Source organism: Peromyscus maniculatus, chromosome 10 (genome assembly GCF_049852395.1).
Source record: "Peromyscus maniculatus bairdii isolate BWxNUB_F1_BW_parent chromosome 10, HU_Pman_BW_mat_3.1, whole genome shotgun sequence".
NCBI classification, from domain to species: domain Eukaryota; kingdom Metazoa; phylum Chordata; class Mammalia; order Rodentia; family Cricetidae; genus Peromyscus; species Peromyscus maniculatus.
In genome coordinates, this window is record NC_134861.1 from 6,028,351 (window position 1) to 6,049,111 (window position 20,761).

At 48.3% G+C, this 20,761-nt stretch overlaps 1 protein-coding gene and 1 long non-coding RNA gene across 2 annotated transcripts; both read right to left on the reverse strand.

Annotated features, from left to right (window-relative positions):
• Positions 1–1,067: 1,067 nt before the first annotated feature.
• On the reverse strand, positions 1,068–9,831 carry Ywhah (tyrosine 3-monooxygenase/tryptophan 5-monooxygenase activation protein eta). Its single transcript, XM_006972900.4, has 2 exons — positions 9,544–9,831; positions 1,068–2,493 (listed from the first exon to the last, which is right to left on the reverse strand). The coding sequence occupies exons 1-2, from the start codon at positions 9,628–9,630 to the stop codon at positions 1,840–1,842; spliced, it is 741 nt and encodes a 246-aa protein (XP_006972962.3). The 5' UTR covers positions 9,631–9,831; the 3' UTR covers positions 1,068–1,839.
• A 2,898-nt stretch (positions 9,832–12,729) lies between these two features.
• Positions 12,730–20,668, reverse strand: LOC143267547 (uncharacterized). Its single transcript, XR_013042729.1, has 3 exons — positions 20,420–20,668; positions 15,328–16,884; positions 12,730–12,981 (listed from the first exon to the last, which is right to left on the reverse strand). It is a non-coding gene; the product is annotated as an uncharacterized LOC143267547 (long non-coding RNA).
• Between the last annotated feature and the right edge of the window lie 93 nt (positions 20,669–20,761).

The window sequence follows — 20,761 nt, forward strand, 5'->3', positions numbered from 1 at the left end:
CACTGCAGATTGGGTGACTATACACATAAACTCCCAGAACATACAGGTTTTTAGAAATGGTTTTTACCAAACAGCCCAATGCCTGAAATCTATTTAAAAAATAGTAAAAATCACTTAAGTTCCTCTTGTGTAAAAGAAATAGTAGACCTTCAACAGGCAGTGAAGCAGTCTACCAGACAGGCAGTGAAGCAGGCTGCAGCAGCTTAGAGCCCCTTAGCTCCTCAAAAAGCCTCATTTAAGCAGGTGGATCTTCTGAGTTTGAGGCCAGCCCCAGTCTACATAGTGAGCTCAAGAGCTATACAACAGAGACCCTGTCTCAAAAAGATAAATAATAAAAGTTTTGAGTAAAACAAATCAAGGAAAGTTTTAAGTATTTTTTAAAATAAAATTGCTTGTGAGATATCTGCCAGGCTTCGTGCTCCCGAATTCAGTTCCTGGAACCCACAGGGAAGAAAAGAATCAACTCCCACAAGCTGTCGCTTCTATCACTGCACATTAATCCACATACAAATCCCTATTTAATTCTTTTTTAAGGGTCTCATTCTGTAGTTCTGTCTGGCCTGGCAGTGCTGTATGGACCAGGCTGGCCTAAAACTGAGGGAGATCTGACTGCTTCTGCCTCTCAAGTGCTGGGATTAAAGGTGTGCACATAACACTTGGCAAAAACTTTTTCATCACTAAAACCTACTTCAAGGGTACAACTAATTAGCATTCTATATTTAATTTGGAAAATGAGCCACATACAAGCTCAGGGTTTCCTGTCACTACTAAACACTGGTCAATCCTCAAGAGGACCAACCACAACCCTCCCAACACAGACTAAGCCCTACAGAGGTACCTGCCATACAAGGCAGCACTTTGCTTGGCTCGTTTATAAGCATCAGTTAGCAAGGAGTGGATAGTGTTACTTCACAGAACACTATTGTGTGCTACAAAATATTTAATGGAATCAAAGGACAGGAAAGTCTGAATACATACTACCAATGCTACAATTTTTGAGAAACTCAAACCAGCTTTGTAGGAAGTAGAAAGGCAGAGGGGAGAAAAAAATCAAGGCCAGGCACAGATAATATCCCCAAAGCAGCATTTATTTACTCTTTTAAGTCCAAAACATTTATTTTAGCAGTCTGGCATTTCATAACCACCCATCATGATTGACACAGGTTGACACACATGATGCTGTCAGGATACACAAGAACAATAGCCAAAGAGTTACAAAAAATAAATCCATGATTCTTAATCACAACCAAAAAAAAAAAAGTTACACATATCCAAACTTCTGATGCACTGCATTGAAAAGAAAGTGTGCGCACGTCATCATTTCAGAGGCACAGCAAGGGCTGCTGAAAGCTCACGTTAAACAGTCTATAAAGCTGATGATGAGGGAACAAGGTGTCGCTGTGTCAGTTTCCATTAGCGGAAGGAAGGGGTGAGAGGGTCGAATTCATTTTTGCATGCACAAGATGTACTGCTTAACAGAACACTATCAGCTTGTTTTAAATAGCAGCCATAGCCTGTGTTGGCTAATTCTCCTTTCTACACTCAATTACCATCACCTAGATTTGCCAGAGATCAACAGACATAATAAAATGCTTCATTCAGAACACACTTCTCTGCACAATTCAAAAGGGAATGCCCTGTGGCTCAAAGCAACCATCAGTCCAGCAAATGCCCATGAAGGTTTATCTGAAACTGCTTCCCAAGGGACAGGAGGGCAGATCTGAATAGCTGTGCTGCCAATACAGATAGGTTTAGCACTAGATATAGTGATTGTGGCAAGGAAGAATCAGTAATGATGGGGGGAGTGGGTGAAGGAAGGGCCAGGGACCTGAAGGGTCTTCAGTTGCCTTCTCCTGCTTCTTCATCCTGCTGGTCGCTCGTCCAGAGGGTGAGGTTGTCTCGCAGCAACTGCATGATGAGAGTGGAGTCCTTATAGGAATCCTCATTTAATGTGTCCAGCTCAGCAATGGCATCATCGAAGGCTTGTTTGGCTAAGAGGCAGGCCTGCTCTGGTGCATTCTGGATCTCATAGTAGAACACAGAAAAATTGAGGGCCAGGCCAAGCCGGATGGGGTGTGTTGGCTGCATGTGCTCTTTGCTGATTTCGAAGGCTTCTTTGTATGCGGCCTCAGAAGCTTCAACCACACTGTTTTTCTTCTCCCCAGAAGCCACCTCTGCCAAGTAGCGGTAGTAATCGCCCTTCATTTTCAGGTAGAACACCTTGCTCTCATACTGGAAATCATTGCAGTTCTTGATGAGGAACTTGTCAAGCAGAGCCAAGACATCATTGCAAACTGTCTCCAGCTCCTTCTCAATCTTCTCCCGGTAAGCTTTAACTTTCTCCAACTTCTTTTCATTTCCATCTGCCATGGTTTTTTGCTCAATGCTACTAATGACCCTCCAAGAAGATCGCCTGGCACCAACTACATTCTTGTAGGCCACAGAGAGAAGATTTCGATCTTCATTAGATAGAGGTTCATTCAGCTCTGTCACCTGCAAAACACCAGAGGTAAACTTAAGAGGGCAAAGCCTGAGTATCTTGAAAATCATCCCTTCCTTCAATGTAATTCCTTCAATGTAATGAGCAATCCTTTTCATAAAGGAGCCAGGTATAATGCCATATGCCTATGATCTCAGCACTTCGTCATTAACAATCCTGTTCATAATGGAGACAGGCACAGTGGCCTATGCCTGTGACCTCAGTACTCAGGACATGATAGGGCCTAGGGTAATTCATAATTCAAGTCTGAGATGGCTCCGTGGTTGAGAGAGCTTGTTGCTCTTGCAGAGGACCAGTGTTTAGTTGCCAGTACTCACACCAGATGGTTCACAATTGCCTATAACTCCAGTGCCAGGAAGATCTGACTCCCCCTTTCCCCCACATACATAAATACTACTTCTTTTTTTTTTTTTTTTTTTTTTTTTTAAAGACAGGGTTTCTCTGTATAGCCCTGGCTGTCCTGGAGCTCACTCTGTAGAACAGGCTGGCCTCAAACTCAAGAGATCCACCTGCCTCTGCCTCCCAGGGGCTGGGATTAAATACATGTATCACTACCACTCAGCAAGAGAAAAAAATTTTTAAATGATGTTCTCATTTTGGTAGAGGAATGACTGGGTATCATGTAAAGCATTATTACAGTGGTATACAATGTTTTATAAAGACTTTGCTCTGTGGTACTCTCCACAGATACTTCCAGGCTTCACAAACCAAAATGAAAAGTACACTAGCAAACGCCCACTTCTGCTGAAAGAAAGCAATGCTACTTACAGCCATCTTTTTTTTCCAAATACATGACTAGAATCCAGGTGGCCATAAAACTTGGAAACACTAATTACTTTAATGGAAAAGTTCAATTTCGCCAGCTACAACTTTTCTTGATTTTCTATTTTATTTTTTGAGACAGGGTTTCTCTGTGTAGCCCTGGTTGTTCTGGAACTCACTTTGTAGACGACCAGGCTGGCCTCGAATTCACTGAGATCCACCTGCCTCTGCCTCTGCCTCCCAAGTACTGGGATTAAAGGTGTGTGCCACCACTGCCTGGCTGCTTTTCTTGGTTTTCTATGATGCCAACTCCAAGTGAACCAGCTATACTGTTAGCAGAAAGAGCATCAGATTTTGTTATGGGCTGAACTGTGTCCCCTGAAAACTTAATCTCTAGTACTTGCTAATGTGACCTTATATGGAAGAAAAAAAATTTTTTTTTTCTCCTCGACTGGATTTCCCTATGTAGCCCTGGCTGTCCTAGAATTTGCTCTATAGAGCAGGCTGGCCTTGAACTACAGTGATCCATCTGCCTCTGCTTCCTGAGGGCTGGGATTAAAGGCATCTCTTCATTTCTTAAAAACAAGATAAATCCACAAACAGTCTCAATGTCAGCAATTTAAGTGTCGTCTTTACCACACAGCCTTTGGCTGTACCGACTCAGCCCAATGGCACTCTTCCACCCATTCTCTGCTCTAAGATTACACACAGCATTATTAAAAGTCACAAATAACACAGTTTGCTGCTAATTCATTTATCTTCCTATGACACCATTTGCTTACTCAGAAATCTCGAGGGGCCTCCTCCCACTACTCATAAGGCAATAAACTGTGGGTAAAAATAGACCTAATGCCAAAAACAGAACAATGACTAAAATACTTAGAAGTTCATCTGGGAGATACCCATTATCAACGACAATACTGAGCCAACAAAACTGACAAAGGAGCCAAGCATGGTAATACAGGCCCATAATCATAGCTACTCAGGAAGCTGAGGCAGGAGGATTGGTGAGCTCACCTGCTTCGGCTATGTCACAGGCTCAAGACCAGCAGAGATAACTAACATTATTCTAAGCTTAATGTTGGCCAAATGAAAAGAGTGACTCTCATATCATTAGAGACTGACTTGTCTTTGCCTTGGTTTCTTTTTTTTTTTTGGAGACAGGGTTTCTCTGTGTAGTTTTGGTGCCTGTCCTGGAACTCACTCTGTAGACCAGGCTGGCCTCGAACTCACAGAGATCTACCTGTCTCTGCATCTGGAGTACTGGAGGCTCTTTGCCTTGCTTTTGACATACAACTCAAATGACTGGCATTACTGCACACTACTGTCTCTAAAGGCACAGAGACTGGCGGCTTCAGAAATCCTGCCTATTTCTGATCATCAAAGTGTCAACATCCACAGCAGAACAGAACATCAGTGAAAGGAAGCATGAAGAACACTAAAATGCTAGCATCAGGCTGCCTCCACAGGGACACCAGGGGAATCAGTTGACTAGTGTGCATGTGCGTAGAGGCCAGAGGACAACTTCAGGAGCCATTCCTCAGGCATCACCATCTTTGAGACCCTTTGAGGCAAGGTCTCTCTCAACGGTTTAGAACTAACATGTAGTCTAGGTTAGATGACCAGTGAGCCTATCTCAGCCTCCCCAGCTCTGGGATTACAAGCCATTTGTCCACCATCTGTTTTGTGCTGTTTTTAATTTGTGGGTTCTGGGATCCATCTCAGGCCCTCGTGTTTGTAAAACAGCACTTTACTAACTAAACCTTCCCCCCAGCCCTGACAAGTAAAATGTAACACTCAACTAACAGCTGTAACTGAAATTCAACCAATCCTTAATTATTATACTGAAAAACACTCCTGGCTTTCAGGACAGGTAGAGTTCAGCTAAGCCACAAGTGGTAGATTTTATTTTTAATCAAATTTGCAGATACACCCAGTAAGTGTAACTGCTTAGTAAGTCCACTTGCATAAAGTAATTGGAACAATGGTTACTATAGCAGAACATCTATCAGAAACTATCCTGTAACTTCATGGGACATTGTGGGGTTTGATTCCTAGCACCAAGCAATTAGTATAAATAAAAACAATAGGTACATGGACTAACAGCTACTATCTATGAGTACCTACTAAGTAAAACAATAAATTCCTCAAACTCAATGAATATGAAATGAAAAACAGAGGTAACACTCTAAAACTTTCTTTTTTTAAGACAGGGTCTTACTGTGTAGCTAAGGTTGGTCTTGAACTCACAATTATCGTCCAACCTCAACTTCTCAAGTGCTGGGATTACAGATATAAGCTATCAAACTTAGCCCACACCACATTTCTAAAGGAAAAGTGTAACCTTTACACTTAACCTCTAATATATAAAAACCAAAGAGCACATTTTCCCCCCAATGGCTCCTACGAAAGCTTTTCAGGAGATAATTCCAGACCCACTGCAGACAGAACTCCTGCTTTCAGGGCAGGAGGGTTATGTATCTGATTGGCACCTGAAATCTCTCTTTCCGGTACAGGGACTAAACCAGAGTCCTGAGTGTGCTAAGCGCTCTCCCACCCAACCCCAGCCCTGGAGCAGCCTTTACCTGCAGCTATTACGTGAATAACTAAATGTCTTCTTCCTTCCTCGGTTTAGAGATTGTTAAGAAATTACATTTCAATGGCCAGTTGGTGGAAAACGGGGCTCTCCTAGTTTTCATTTATTTCATTATTTCAAACAGCACTAAAGTGGCTTTCACAGGAGACCCACATTCATGGTGGCTCAATCCCAGCACTCAGGAGGCAGAGGCCAGCGTGGTTCACTTAGGGAGTTCCAAGCCAGATGGAGGGGTGTGTGCACAGGGTTATGGGGAGGGACTATGGGAGGCAAAGGGGGATGACAGAGTGAGAACTTGTCTTGAAAATTTTCCGTATTGATGCATCCTGAAAGTCCACAAGACCATGTCTCCCCCAGTCATTCAGTGGGACTCTCCTTTTACACACTACCTGCTTCTTTCCCCCTTCTCACCATCTCAGCCATTAGGAGCGCAGGCCTTTGGCCTCTTCCTGTCCAACTCATGTTTCCTAAAATGCGGTTTGTCTCCTGTACTTGACAGTCATTAAATCCAACATTTCGCTATCTTCTGCCAACACTGTCCAAGACTGTAGCAGCTGGGTGTGGTGGCCCAAGCCTGTAATGCAAGCATTCAGGAGGCACAAGCAAGAGGATCCTGGGTTTGAAGTCAGTGAGACCCTAGCAAGATTGGACAGCACTGTATGTTTGCATTTTATAATTTCACAGTTACCATCTCTATCGTGATATAAATGACTCGGGGAATAAAACGAAGTGACAGAATTATGTCTACCTCTCTACCTATCAATACAGAAGTCTATAGTTTCTTTTTCCTGATATCTCAGTCCTTCTACAGTAACATTTTAACCGCACTTAATAAGCTTACTTCCGAGTCCACACTCCATGGAAGTGACTAGGTGAGATCAGGAAGGGCTTGAAGATCCATTTTTTATTAAGCTTCTGTTCAGAAACATGTGCTGACTCTTCATGAGTTGAGGCAGGAGTTATGATCTTCAACTGATTTGAAGCAACATGACTATTCCTAACCTATGGGGTGGGGGAGGGGGGTGCTGGGGCATCAAAATTGGGGCCCTCAGCATGCTAGCCTACGGCTGTATCACCCGGGCTCCACCTTCAGCCTAAATTCTTAAAGTTTACCACTACTGTCCTCCAGGTGACGCTGCTGGATTAAGAAACATTGTTATAGGCAATATGACTAAACCATTTAAATTAAAAAATAAAAACAACCTTGAAGATTAAAGACAAAAACTGACTTGTTACTAACACCAATATTTCCAATTTTATACTTGAGTTCCTGCAGCCAGAAGATTTAAGTTTCAAGGTCAGAGTAAAGGCACCTGCTCACTCCATCAGCCAATGCCCTGGTCCACGCAGAACAGAACACTTACCTGCCTTTAAATTGCCTGAAAGAAAGCCTACATAAAGCCAGAGGGAAGCCAGGCAGGGTGGTGCACACCAGTGATCCCAGCATTTGACAGGTAAAAGCAGGATCATCTGGAGTTCAAGGCCAGCCTCAGCTACTTAATGTGTTTGAGGACAGCCTGAGATACATGAAAACCTATCTAAGAGAAGGAAAAAAACCAACATAAGTATCCTAGTATTCACTCTTCCCAAAAGCTTCAAAGTTTATAAATAGATGGCCTATTAACATTAAGAATTTCATCTACAAACTACACCAACAGGCAAAATAAGATTGTTCTCCACCTACCTAAAAATACATCCCACTAATACAGGTGACAAACATTTTCCTACATTATTCTGGTAGGAAACAACTCCCCTTATTTTTTAATAGTTAATTTGAGGGAATGTTTTATCACAAATTTGATGGTGCAAATATTAAATTATCAGTTCTTAGTGTCTTTTCCAACCCACGAATCATTTCAGACATGGATTATAAATTTCTAACACACTCAAAGGTCCATTAGCTTGTAAAATGTTACCTTAATGCCCCAGAGAACATCTGTGTAGGAATAACAAGTAGGAAATTGCTAGACATTTTTCAAGCCAACTCAGAAAGAGCAGAGGACCTTACCCGCCCCCTACTGAAACCATATATTTTGTTCTGGTAACATCTCTCTAGTTTTTCCTTATTTCCCACGTCAGGCTAGTCGATAGCTTCAGATACATGATAGCCACTTTCCCTCAGCTTTAATTCCTCTTCATTTAAGCCCCATCCTTGTCTCTTCAACACCTTTATCTCCCAAAACTGCAACCTTCAAATCCCACTCACAGTGAGCAAAGGCCTCACTCAGGTGTCCAGGGAGAGGCCTCAACTTGCACAACCCCAGAACCATTTGGTGACTTGGTGTGTGGCTAGGGGTGGCTTTCAAGATGTACAATAGTGATTACAGTCTTGTTTCAAAAAATTTGCAAAATTGCATTTTAAATTAGTTTTCTTAAAGGAAGAATCTGCAATTTCTAGTAAGTCCAGACCCCAAACCTAGAACATCCCCTGGGATACATGAAGAGCTTCTATCTCCTCAGAAGAGCACAGCCTAATGCTGAAGTCAGTATCACCAATGAATCAACAAATGGGCTGTGATGTGGCTGGCTTCCAGAGACATTGTGCTGAAATGTGTAACAGGACACTAGAGGAAAGATAACTTGATTATCGTTCTTACCTGGGAAATCCTAAACGTTGTCCTCAATTTCATATTTCATGTATCAAAATAAAATTTCCAAATTATATTTGTAGGGAGTATCTCCGCTTCTATTTTTTTTTTTATTTAAAAATCCTTTCAAAGGCCAGCTATAGGACATATGAGCTACAATCTAGGGCAGTTAATACTCACTTAAGTCAGCTAAAAACTGCCCCAAGGTCTGCTTAAAAGGCCGATTTCTGAGTCTCACTCCCAAAATGCTTGTGTATTTAGAATGTGGAGTCCAAGGGAATTCTCCCCAGGCTTAGGAGGTTTGCCCAAGACCAACAGAACATAGTAGCCACGCTTGTATTTCTCCCACTGCGTGACCTTGACAAGAAATACTCATCTAGACAAAACCCAGGACAATGTGCGGAGTCGTCTACGGTGAGGTGGTAACCAGAATTCGAACACTGGGTTAGGCAGGTAGGCTCTGATCTACTGTACTTGCTAGGGTGTGGCTGGGCATGTCTCCTTTACCGGAAATCAAGCTCCAGAATCCATCTATGAGGGTCTCAGGAATGCAAGGGCCCAGGTCCGCTTCATTTTCATTTGTCTCCAGGCAGACACGCTGCTTTGAACGTTGGGATAGTATGCAGGAACCCACGCCCTCCCTCACGCCCATGACTCCTGGAAAGGGGTCTTGGCACAACAAAGCCAGCCCCGAGGTGTGGAAAACGGGAAAGAACCAACTTCAGGCAAGCAAAGCAAACAGGTCGTGGCAGAGAAGACCAGGAGACGGGTCTCCACTCGCTGATGATTCTTTATTACAAGTGGGTGCATGGTGGACGGGAAGCACGTTTCGCCTCAGGTCGGGGCAGAAGGGTCTAGAAGCAGGAATGCGATCTTCCTCGTGTGCCCCCTCCCCCACCGGGGCTCCGAGCTCGGATACCGCGACCCCCGCCCGCCAGCCTCCCAGGGGGAGACCCCGCCCCGGCCGGGCCTCAGGAAATGGAGAGCCCGGCGGCCGCCGCGCCCAAAAGGTGGCCGTGCGCGCGGGGAGAGGGAGCCGCCGCCCAGGCCCGGGCCCGCCCCGCAGCCCCCCGCCGCCCGCCGCCCGGTGCGCTCACCGCCTTCATGGCGGAGGCCATGTCGTCGTAGCGCTCCGCCTGCTCCGCCAGTCGCGCCCGCTGCAGCAGCTGCTCTCGGTCCCCCATGTCGCTCGCGACTCGGCCTCGCCTCGCGCGCCCGCACCGCCTGCTTGCTTGCTCGCTCGCTCGGCCCGCTCGCCCGTCCGCTCGCTTCCCGGTCGCCGCCGAGGCCGCCGCCGCGCACGCGCACTGGCTCGCCGGCTGGCGGGAGGCTGCAGGCTGCGCCGCCGCTCGCGCCCTCTCGCTGGCTGGCTGCACGCGCAGTGGCGAGGGCCGCCGAGCTGCCGAGAGAGGACAGGGGGTGCCGCGGGCGGGCGGGGAGAACGCCACCACGCCTGCGCACTCCGGAGCGGCCCGCCGGGAGCCGCGGGAGGGGAGGGGGGAGGAGGCGGGGCGGCCCAGCCCTAACGGTCTTTTTTAAGGTGACGTCATCTGCTATAAATAGCCGCGGCTAGGGCCGCGCTGGAGAGCCGCGCAGGCGCCCTAGCAGTGCTGCATTTTACCGCCGCAGTGGCGGAGGGTGGGGAGCGGCAGGGGCGCGGCGGTGGGGGGTTCCTCGGGCGGGCGTTGTCGCAGCCCAGGCCGGCGCAGCGCCGCCACAGAACCCATGTTGGAGCTCAGGCTGGAGGAGGGTCCGACCAGCCAACAACCGTGTGTGCAGAAGCCGCGGCCCCCGCTGGGGGACGGCTCTGCCCGGCGGCGCCACACCCAGCGCCTGGGTCAGCCCGCGTGGATGCAGCCCTTGGGGACAGCCCCTCGGAGACCGACTAGAACCCACCATTCCGCACCCTGAGAAGGGGCTTTCCTAGGCCTGGGCAGCCTGGCCGAGTTTAACGTTCACGGCGGACCTAGGAGGAGCTGGTCCAGGGCTGAGCCTTAGCTGGCGCTAAGCTATTCCATACCACTCACTCCAGGAAGGGCACAGCAGGCCCCCCGTTTTTCAGGGCGGAAGTGCAAGCCACGACCCTGGACTTACCCTGTTTCAAATCTTTGAAAGGGAGTTGGGGGTTCTAACACAGAGGTACCGTGTCTGCCTGGCGTGAGTGAGGGTCTGTGATGGACCCTGCAGTGGAAGAAGGAGCAAAAATGCAAAGCAAGGGCACACATCCTGTGTGGGAGGGACCAAAATCTGACTTCAGGATCTTCTTGGACTTCTGTGGCCATGGACCGACTGGTCACTAAGCCCCTCCCAGCCCTGTTCTAAGGGATCCTGGGTTGGGCCTTAAGACAACCTAGAAAAAAAACAAAAACAAGCACGCTAGCCAGGGCGTGGTAGCCCCCGCCTTTAATCCTGGCAGTCAGGAAACAGAGGCAGGCGGCTCTCTGTAAGTTCGAGGCCAGCCTGGTCTACAGAGCGAGCTCCAGGAGAGCCAGGACGACACAGAGAAACCCTGTCTCGAAAAAGCAAAAACCAAACCAAACATCCCCGGGTACCACAGGAGAAGGGCCTTCGGTTCCCTGGGGACTGTGTGCACTGCTCTTCAGAAGCCATCGTTCTTATTTTTAAATATAGAGAGAGAACGGTTTAAACATTCCGTTTATTTGTGTGGGAGGCAGGTGGAGTGAGGGATGCATGTGTGGAGGTCAGAGGACAACTTGTAAGAGTCAGCTGTCTCTACCCTGTGGGTTCTTGGGAGGAATTCAGGTCATCTGGCTTAACTGCCAGTGCCTCCACTATAGAGGCTGAGCCCTCTCTCTCACTGGCCACTCATTTTTGTGGGTTTTTCTTTTGTTTTATACAGGTCTCTCTTTCGGCCTGGAACTCACTAGTTGGGCTATGCCGCCTGGCCTTAGAGCCCCAGCTTCCACCAGCCTTCACCTCCTCTGCACTGGCTGGGCTTCAAGGCCCTTTTCCTACCCGGAGCTCTGTCTCCAGTTCACCAAGATTTTCACTGAGCACTGGCTGCATGCTCAGTACTGCAGTAGCCCCGGACAAGATGCAGCTCTGGCTCTGAGAAGATGAGATGGGAACACAAAAGAGCAAGTTAGCTGGGCCTTGAAGAAGAATAGAAAAATAGCAGGCTATATGGTAGAGTGTGCACAGGCTTAGTAAGAATAAAAGGAAAATCAGGGTGAGACGATAGATCCAGAAGTGGGAAGTGAGGCTAGTTGAAAGGGGATTGTGGAGTGTCTCAAAAGCTAGGCTTTGAAACGACTGTTTTATTTTAATTTTGAGACAGGGTTTCCTCTATGTAGCCCTGGCTGTCCTGGAACTCACTCTGTAGACCAGGCTGGCCTCCTGCTCACAGTGGTCTGCCTGCCTCTGTTCAAAAAGCTAAGGCAAAAGGTTAAAGGTGTGCGCTACCACGCCTGAGCTGTCACACTCATTTAAGACACTCGGGGTGGGGGAGGCTGGAAAGATGGCTCAGTGGTTAAGAGCATTGGCTGTTCTTCCAGAGGACCTGGGTTCAATTCCCAGCACCCACATGGCAACTCACAACACCCTCACACAGACATATATGCAGGCGAAACACCAGTACCATAAAGGAAGAAGAAAAAACCCACAATTTTTTTAAAAAAAGATTCTTATTAGAGGAAATATTGCCTGGTTTATTAGCCTCAATTTTTATCAGCAAAGGTGACTCTTCAAATATGGTGGAACTTCACAGACAAATATGGTGGAACTTCATCTTCCAGGTGCTCACTCAAATCCCCCCTCATGGCTGCCAGGTCCTCATTTCATTGAAAGTTTGCTTTTGTTGTTGTTGTGTTATGTGGATCCAGGGTCTCACATGTAGCCCAGGCTGGCCTCAAACTTGTGATTCTCCTGCCATACCCCCACCTTGAGTGCTGGGGTCTGGGCATATGCCAGCAGGGCCAGCAAGCCTGGTTGTTGAGCCTGGCAAGAGCCTTTTCTGGAGCTACTGCAGTACCGAGCATGTATGTAGCAGGTGCTCTGAAAATTTCGGTGAACTGGAGACAGAGCTCCTATAGGGAAAGGGCGTCGGCACAAGCCTGAGTCTGACTCCATCACCCAGTGGGGAGAAGCCAGGCGTGGTGGAACATGCTTGCATCCCAGAGCTGGGAGGTAGAGGCAAATGGATTCCTGGAGCTTTGTGGCCAGCTAATGTAGTGTAATTGGTGGCCAGTGAGCCTTCCGTGAAGGTGGATGCAGCACTGCCCTGTGGGTGGCTTCTTCCTGTCAGAGCCTACAGCTCCCCCCCCCCCCCCCCCCCCCCCGCCCCCAGCGTTTCTGACCTTCTCAGCTTCAGATTGACAGTGGAAATGAAGCCGAGTCCTGTGTTCCGGATAATTGAAGTTGACAGCACTACGGTTTGAAGAAATTCTCCTGAAGGGCCTGTGTCCACAGTGCTTCGGAGGAAGAGCCTGATGGGCAGTGTTGAGGTCATGAGGGCTCCTCCTCCATAAATGGATTAGCATCAGCTCGAAAAGGACTGGAGAGAAGGATTCCCAGCCCTTAAAAAAAAAAAAGTGTTCTTCCATCTTCTGCCAAGGGGTGACACAGCAAAAAGGCACTCACCAGAGACCAAGGAGAGACCTGCTGGTGTCCTAAAGTTTCTGAGCCCCCCAAACCTGGGACAGTGTGGGTGGGCAAACTGAAAATTTTCTAAGTTGCCCAGGCTATGACTTTCTGCTATACAGTACACAATGGTAAGGAAAGGCCAGAGGCGACACCTTGATTCTCCCTCAGAGCTCTTCTTGCCTTCTCTGTCTGCCTCACTTCATCTAGACTCCTCGTGGCCACCAGAGGGGCCTCAGTCTTCCTCCTCGGCCCTCAGGTGCCCTGGGCTCAGCTGCTGCTTGTCCCTCCGTGAGGGTTCTCCTCTTACCTTCTTTGGCCCTGCACTCTCTGGGCGCCCGTCTGTCTGCAGTGCGGGCTCCTCCTCTCGCCTGCCCTGAAGTATTGGTGCTCCCCAGGACCACCCCAGCCCCTCTTCTCACTTAGCCCTCTCCATGCTCACCTTGAGGGAAAACGACTCAATAGCATGTTCCCAGCACTGGGTGATGTGCTTTATAACTTTTTGTGTATTTATTTTGCGATACTCCTGAAAGGTCTGTACAGTTCCAATTTCCGTGTTATAGTGGAAGAGACTGGCCCAGAAGTGTTTGTGGCCTGAAGAAAGTCACACAGCTAGAAGCTACTGAAGCCAATGCTCGAACTCGGTTCCGCCAGATGGAAGCACACTGCCCCGTGACATAGACTAAGAGAGGGTGAAGGAATGACTCTGGTCAAACCGTAAGAAGTCCACACAAGTCCCCCGACTGCACGCTGTAAACTCCTACCAGGACCTTTTCTCTCTACCCCTAAGGACAGCTACCGACTCTTCGGCAACCCCAGGACACATAACCTACTTCACAGATGTAAGCCTTATCCATAGGTAGGTTGGCTCCAGAACCACTCCAGAGAGATCCTCTGAGCAAGATGAAGAGAGCCATGATTGGTGATTAACACTTGGTGTTGCTAGGGCTCACAACTGCCCCCAGCACAGGAGCCAAATCTGCTTTTTACCTGGTCCAAGGTCTCACTCGGGAAACAGCAAAGGCTCCACCTGACTTCTGCAGAATTTGCATGGTGCAGTGTGGGGGCCGAACATGATTCTAGACTTGGGTTCAAATCCTGATCTACCCGTTTATCGCTGAGTTCTCTTGAGTAAGCCACATGAAAAATGGGCCAAATAACCTTTTTTTGTTTTGTCTTTTGAAACAGTGTTTCTCTGTGTAACAGTCCTGGCCATCCTGGAACTTGCTCTATAGACCAAATTGGCCTCAAATTTACAGAGATCCATCTGCCTCTGCCTCCAAAGTGCTGGGATTAAAGGCATGTGACGCTGACGCCACCACCCGGCTTTCCCATTTTCTTTAAAGGTGGTCTTACCCTGTAGCCCTGGCTGGCCTGGAACTTGCTATGTAGACCAGGCTGGCCTTGAACTCAGAGGTCCTTCACTTCTGCCCCTCAGTGCTGGGTTTAAAGGTAAGCACCACCACACTCCAGCTTAAAAAAAAAAAAAAAAAAAAAAACCACCGAAACAGGTGGTGGTGATGCATGCCTTTAGTTCCAGCACTTCAGAGGCAGAGGCAGGCGGATCTCTGTGAGTTTGAGCCTAGCCTGGTCTACACAGCAAGTTCCAGGACAGCCAGGGCTACCCAGAGAAACCCTATCTCTAAAAACAAAATAAAAATAAAAATAAGCTAAGCAATTCTCAAGCTCTTGACAATCATCATGTCTCACCCTCCCAAGTCCTGGGATTATAGGCATACGCCACCGTATAAGGCTCCACAGTGTTTTTAGGGCCATCCCAGAGATCACCAGGCACTTGTGTAGTATCTCTATGGCAACGCCATAGAATAAGCACCAGCCATCTGAGCTCTGTGGTTGGTTCCCTGCTGTGCTCCATTCTGAGCACAGTGCTAGTGACTGCTCCTCAGCATGGCTGGATTCCCAAAGCATCACCAGAACCTTCCACCCTGAATCCCGTGAAGAGTGACCAGAAGGTAGGGCCTGGTTTGTTCGGTCCTCTCCTCCCCATATCAGATACTCTGGTACACACTGAACTGCTTGAGATATCTGAACACCAAGGGACATACTACAGAAAAGGCCTGCTATTGTTCCAGAGAGGTGGCAGCCACACTGTTGGTGTGGTTACCATCTTGAGCTGAGTGTCACCAAGATAGGACTCCCTGCCACACCCTGATGCAGTCAGCTCGATGCCAAAGTGACTTTGCCATTCCTCAGCCAATGATGTGATTACCACTGTCTGTAGCAGCCGCAACGGCAGCTCCTCATGCTTATCAATCCCTTACCCTCTTCTGGGCTTCAGAGGAGTGACGTCATCCCAGATATTGTCCCACAGTCTCTGCGTAGAGAAACCTTGTCACCCTCAGAAGGAAGCTGAGATGTAGAAGGGTCAGATATCTGTCATCTAAGCCTCCCCCACCAGCTTTCTGCCACCAACCTGGGGTTGAGCTACAGGTTTCACAGCCTTTCAGAGCCTGCCCCTTTCAGAGCCTGCCCCTTTCAGAGCCTGCCCCTTTCAGAGCCTGCCCCTTTCAGAAGCCTGACCCTTTCCACTGACTTGGAAGCAGTGCAGCACCCACGGGAGCTTTTGGCATTTAGAAGTGCTGAAATGTCCTGGGAGCCACAGCTCCGAACTGCTGGCATTCAGACACAGTTCCCTGCCTCCATCTCCCTCAGGCTCATACTGGGAGCTGGGCTCTGGTCATGGAAGGAGGGGAAAGGCCTTTTGCTTCAGTTCTTCGTGAGTTCAGGAGACTTGTCTTCTGTTTTGAGATAGGGTCTTGCTATGCAGCAACCTAGCCTAGCCTCAAACTCACTATGTAGCCTAGGCTGGCCTCAAATTCCTGATTCTCCTAGCTCAGCCTCCCATATGCTGGCTGAGATTACAGATAGGTGCAATCTTATCCACCTTGAATTTGTGTTGATTTTATTTTAATCTTTTAAAACAGGTTCCTGACAGCTTTAAACATCTGATCCTCCTGTCTCCACCCAAGTATTAGAATTATAGGCAGGTGTTACTACAACCATCAAACTTTGGTTTCTTGGTCAGAATTTTCTAGATCTTTTCATTTGAAACTCCTGTATAATTGCGTCCAGCTTCTGTATGGTTCCTATGGGTTTGGCCCAGGTAGGAGAGGCTGTCTCGGGCTAGGAAAAGAGCTAGGGACAGCCGGGCCTGGGGAGGCTGTTGCTTTGCCTTTTACCCTAGGATTTCTTGGCTGTGACACCAAGACCTTGCTAGTGGATGACATTTTTCTTTGGTTTCCTAGCTCTGAAGGTCCAGGGCATTGGAAAATGAAACAGCATGATAATTCAACTGGGCTGCTCCTAAAGACAGGCGTGGGGCTGACACCTGCCAAGCATGTACAAGACTCTCCCAACACTCCAAATAAGTAAATAATAATTAAAGCTGGGACATGGTGGCGTACACTTTGAATCCCAGAGCTCTTGAGGAAGAGGCAGGTGGATCTCTTTCCAGTACAGCCTGGTCTACATATTGAGTTCCAGGACAGACAGGGCTATAAATAATAAGGGAGAGCCTATCTCAAACAAACAAACAAATGGTTGAGACCATATCGATGAGACAAGGAAACAAATCCCTTAGCAGGCCATGGGGCATCAGCTTGCCAGTACCCTCCTGTTTAGTTTAGCTAAGGTGAGGTAAGTATTCTTCCCATTCTAACCTATGGGAAAGGAGGCCAAGCAAGCAAGACGTCGGCTTGCCAGCGTCAGCACAGTGCAGGAGCCTGGCTCAGGACTTCACCGCTGCTGCCCCTGACCGGCGACAGTCTTCAGAGCATCGAGCTGATCTTGTAACCGTCGAGTGCTCCTTAAATGGCTCCCTGGGGAGTAAAGGAGAGGGTCACTGAGTTTTTGCCAAGGTTCCCTGCCAGGCAACTGTGCTAAAAAAGCATGTCTTCCTTCCCAGGATGTTAGTAGGAGGCAAACAGATTGTTATAGCCTTCTGGCTTCTTCCAGACCGGGGCAGTGGACTGGCCCTGACTCAGGAAACAAAGCAATCTGGGAGGGCCAAGGCCACGGGAGAAGGCTGAGTCCTGGGTGGGGGTGGGAGGTTGCTCTGCAGTGCAGGGCTTATGGGAAGGCTGCTTCCCTACGAAGACACCAGTGTTTCCACCTAGCTCTTTACAACATGAGCCCGGAGCCGCTTTTAAAACTCATTACTCACTCCCTGGACATCTTGGGCACACCATGTTCCCAGACTCTGCCCACAAATTTCTACCCACTAAAATGTCCTTATCTATCCCTCCAAGCTTTTCTGTTTCTTTAGCACCTCTCTCCCCCACCCCCTTTTAGACAAGTTCTCTGTACACAGCCCAGGCTGACCTCAAACTTTCAAACTTGTGATCTGCCTGCCTTTGCCTCCCTGATATAAGGGTTTTTTTTTTTTTTAATGATTTATTTTCATTTTGTGTACGTTGGTGTTTTGCTCCCATATGTCTGTGTGAGGGTGTCAGACACCCTGGAACTGGAGCTGTGTACAGCTGTGAGCTGCTATGTGGTTGCTGGGAATTGAACTCAGAACCTCTGGAAGAGCTGCTGCCAATGCTCTTAACTTCTGAGCCATCCTTCCTGCCCTCCAGATGTAAGGTTTAAAGGCATGCCCTGTGAGGCAAATCCTACCTCCTTCAAAAACCTGCCCTGTTTCTCCAACAAGAGATAATCTGCAGAAAGCCGGAGAGATCGCTCAGTGGTTGAGAGCACTTGGAGAGGACCTGACATCGGGTAGCTCCTAATCCTCTGTAACTCCAGGTCCAGGGCATCTGATGCCTTCCCTTCTCGGGCATCTGAACTCAAGTGCACATATCCACATTCAGACATAAACACCCACACATAATTTAAAATAATCAAAATAATTTTAAAACCCTCTCATAACAGGCATGGTGTGATTACATAGACCATAATCTGCTGTAACCACAGCACTTGAGATAGATTTGAGGCCAACCTGTGCTACATTGTGAGACCTGACCCCGCCCCCTTTTAACTTCTCCTCTGCCTCTTTTCTTTCAATTACATGTGTGTGTATGTGGAAGTTACAGAACAACTTTCATAAATAAATTCTCTGTTTTTACTGTCCCAGGATCAAACTCAGGTCATCACGCTTGTGTGGCAGGTACTTTTACAAAAGTAATTCTTTCAATTTCCGCCCATTTCCAGCCTGACTCTAGTATCCGCTCTTTGCATAAAGCAGATCATAAGGTTGATATTTACTGGCCAATTAGCAGGCACCAGGCATTGTGTTACAGTGCTTAATGTAGCATGTGATCTATTCCTTATCACATCTATTTCTCTTATACCCATTGGCCAGATAGAGAAACAGGAGCGTTACCGGACCTGGCTTCCAATCCCAGCTCTTCCCCAGCAGCTGTGGAAACCGAGACAAGTTCCTACGCTTCTCTCTGCTTCGGTCTCCTCTCATGGGAAACGGGCATGTTGTGGGGTGGATGGTACTGCCCTTGATTGACCTTGGGCTGTTGTGGGAGGAAGGGACTCTGACTGAGGGGAGGAGTGGGTGACTCCTCCAGGACACTGTGACGGTGCTATCAGTACCTGACATGCTATGAAATGACTGGGCAGAAAAGTTAGGGGAGCAGGGAATTCACAACATCATGGCCACGGAAAAAGATACTGAAGACACTTGCTGTCTTACTCCAAGATATGGAGGAATGACGGCCACTTCTGCAGTCGGTCTTGCCGCTGTACCCTGACACCACCACCACCCACTCCCGGTGACTTTATAGCATTGTAGCATTATTCCTATCCCATTTTGTCCCTTTCAAACTTGTTCCTCATCTCTCTCTCTTATTTTCGGTATTTGTTGTGGGATTATTATTATTATTATTATTTTGTTTTTTGGTCTCATTGTGTTGTCTAATATGCTCCCTAGCTGGCTTAGGACTTGCTATATAAACCAGGTGGGCATCAAACTCATAGAGATCCACATGCCTCTACCTCCCAAGTGCTGAGGTTAAAAGTGTATGCCACCATACCCAACTCAGATGCAAAAATAAGAGATGAGCTTTACTTTTAATACACACTCAGGAGTATGGGTGCCCCAAGAGGCCAGAGGCGTTCGATCTCCTGGAGCTGGAGGTGCAGGGAGTCTTGAGCTTCCCAATGTGGGTGCAGGAACAGCAGCCCTCTTAGCCACTGAGCCATCTCCAGCCTCAACGTTAAGATGTTCTAAAGAGAGACACTGGTCGCTTCTCCCTCGGACCATCAGACTACTGAAAACATGGTCTCCGAGAAATGAGATGTTCCCCAGGGTTCTCGGGAAAAGGAAAATGTGGAAGCCTGGTACGACTGCCTGGTGCCAGCAAGAGGAAGAGTTTGTCTCCAAGAAGCAAATCTCACAGCATTCTCAACTCCTCAGACCCCCATCCAGAAGAGACTGGAGCGCAGACAAGAATGGCAGGACCACACCCTGCCCAGGACTGCTTAGTTACGTGTACCTTTGGCATCTATTTAAACCTAAACCTCAATCAGGGCCCAAGGACTTGACTGGGGGTGGGGGGTGGGGGGGTTGCTAGATCTCATTATGTGTTCTTCTGTGGCCACACTGAATAACTAACTCTGTTTTCTCTGCCTTTCACTGTTACTAGCTGTTGGGGCTGTAGGTCTGGCACTAATAACTCTTTCTCAGGATTGCCTGTGATGAACTGTGGGTAAAAAGATACAACCCGAAATGGTGTCCAGTGAATCCCCAGCCTGGCTCGGTCCGTCAGGGCTCCTCTTTGAACCTGTTTGTCTGCTCAGAAAAGAATTCCTGGGAAGGTGAGGAGATTAGACCAAGGCCGGGAGCTGTTTTCTTTTAGGTGTGGGGGCTGTTATTTTGAGATAGGATCTCACTATGTAGCAGAAGTTGATCCTCCTGCCTCAGCCTCTGGAGTGCTAGTGTGACAGATGTGCCTAAGCAGGTCAGGCCTGGGAGCTATCTCCAGCAGTGCCCTCTGCTCTCGCGTTGTCTGGCCTTTCGTGCCTGTGGCCTGTGTTATCACTAGCAGGGCTTCTATTATCCTTCACAGCAATCCTGAGGTGAAATCCAATTTACAGATAAATGGCTAGAAAGGCTTGGAGCCGGGCTCTGTACTCCAGTCAGGTTCCCTCTGCCTTACCCCTCCTCTTTTCCTACCTAGCTGGGATCCTTTCCTTCATCCGGTTTCAGCACAAACTAGCTCTCTGGAAGGATCCTTTGGGGTCGGGCCAGGGTGGGTATCTGTCCTGTCCTGCAGCGGGGCTTTCTCTCTCTTCTCTGCCACAAGGGTAGCCCCCTGATGCAAAGCCACTGCCACGCTACAGATGCATCCCTGGAGCATAGTGCCCTGTTGGGTGGAGAGCAGGTGCTCAGCAGATATTTGCCAGATGATGGAATCCATCATGCCGGGAGCAGAATGCTATGGGAGGAGCAGCGGAGACAGCTTTGGACTCCTGCCACGCCTTACATTAGCAGTATCTTCTCCAAGTCCCGACAGCCGGGCCCCTGGGACACCACTGAAGCTATCTGAATTCCGGTCACTGCTTCACCTTGGGAAGGCAACCGCAGCCCTCACCAAGCAGTAATTGACGTCACGGTGGTGCCAGGAGCGGCCCCGTTAATATTTAATGTGGCCTCACTGCCGCAGGGCTGCAGGCGAGAAGGGCTGGGAGGGGCCGTGTCTGGGCTCTGTGGAGCCACGGGGAGGGCGCAGATGGGAAAGAAAG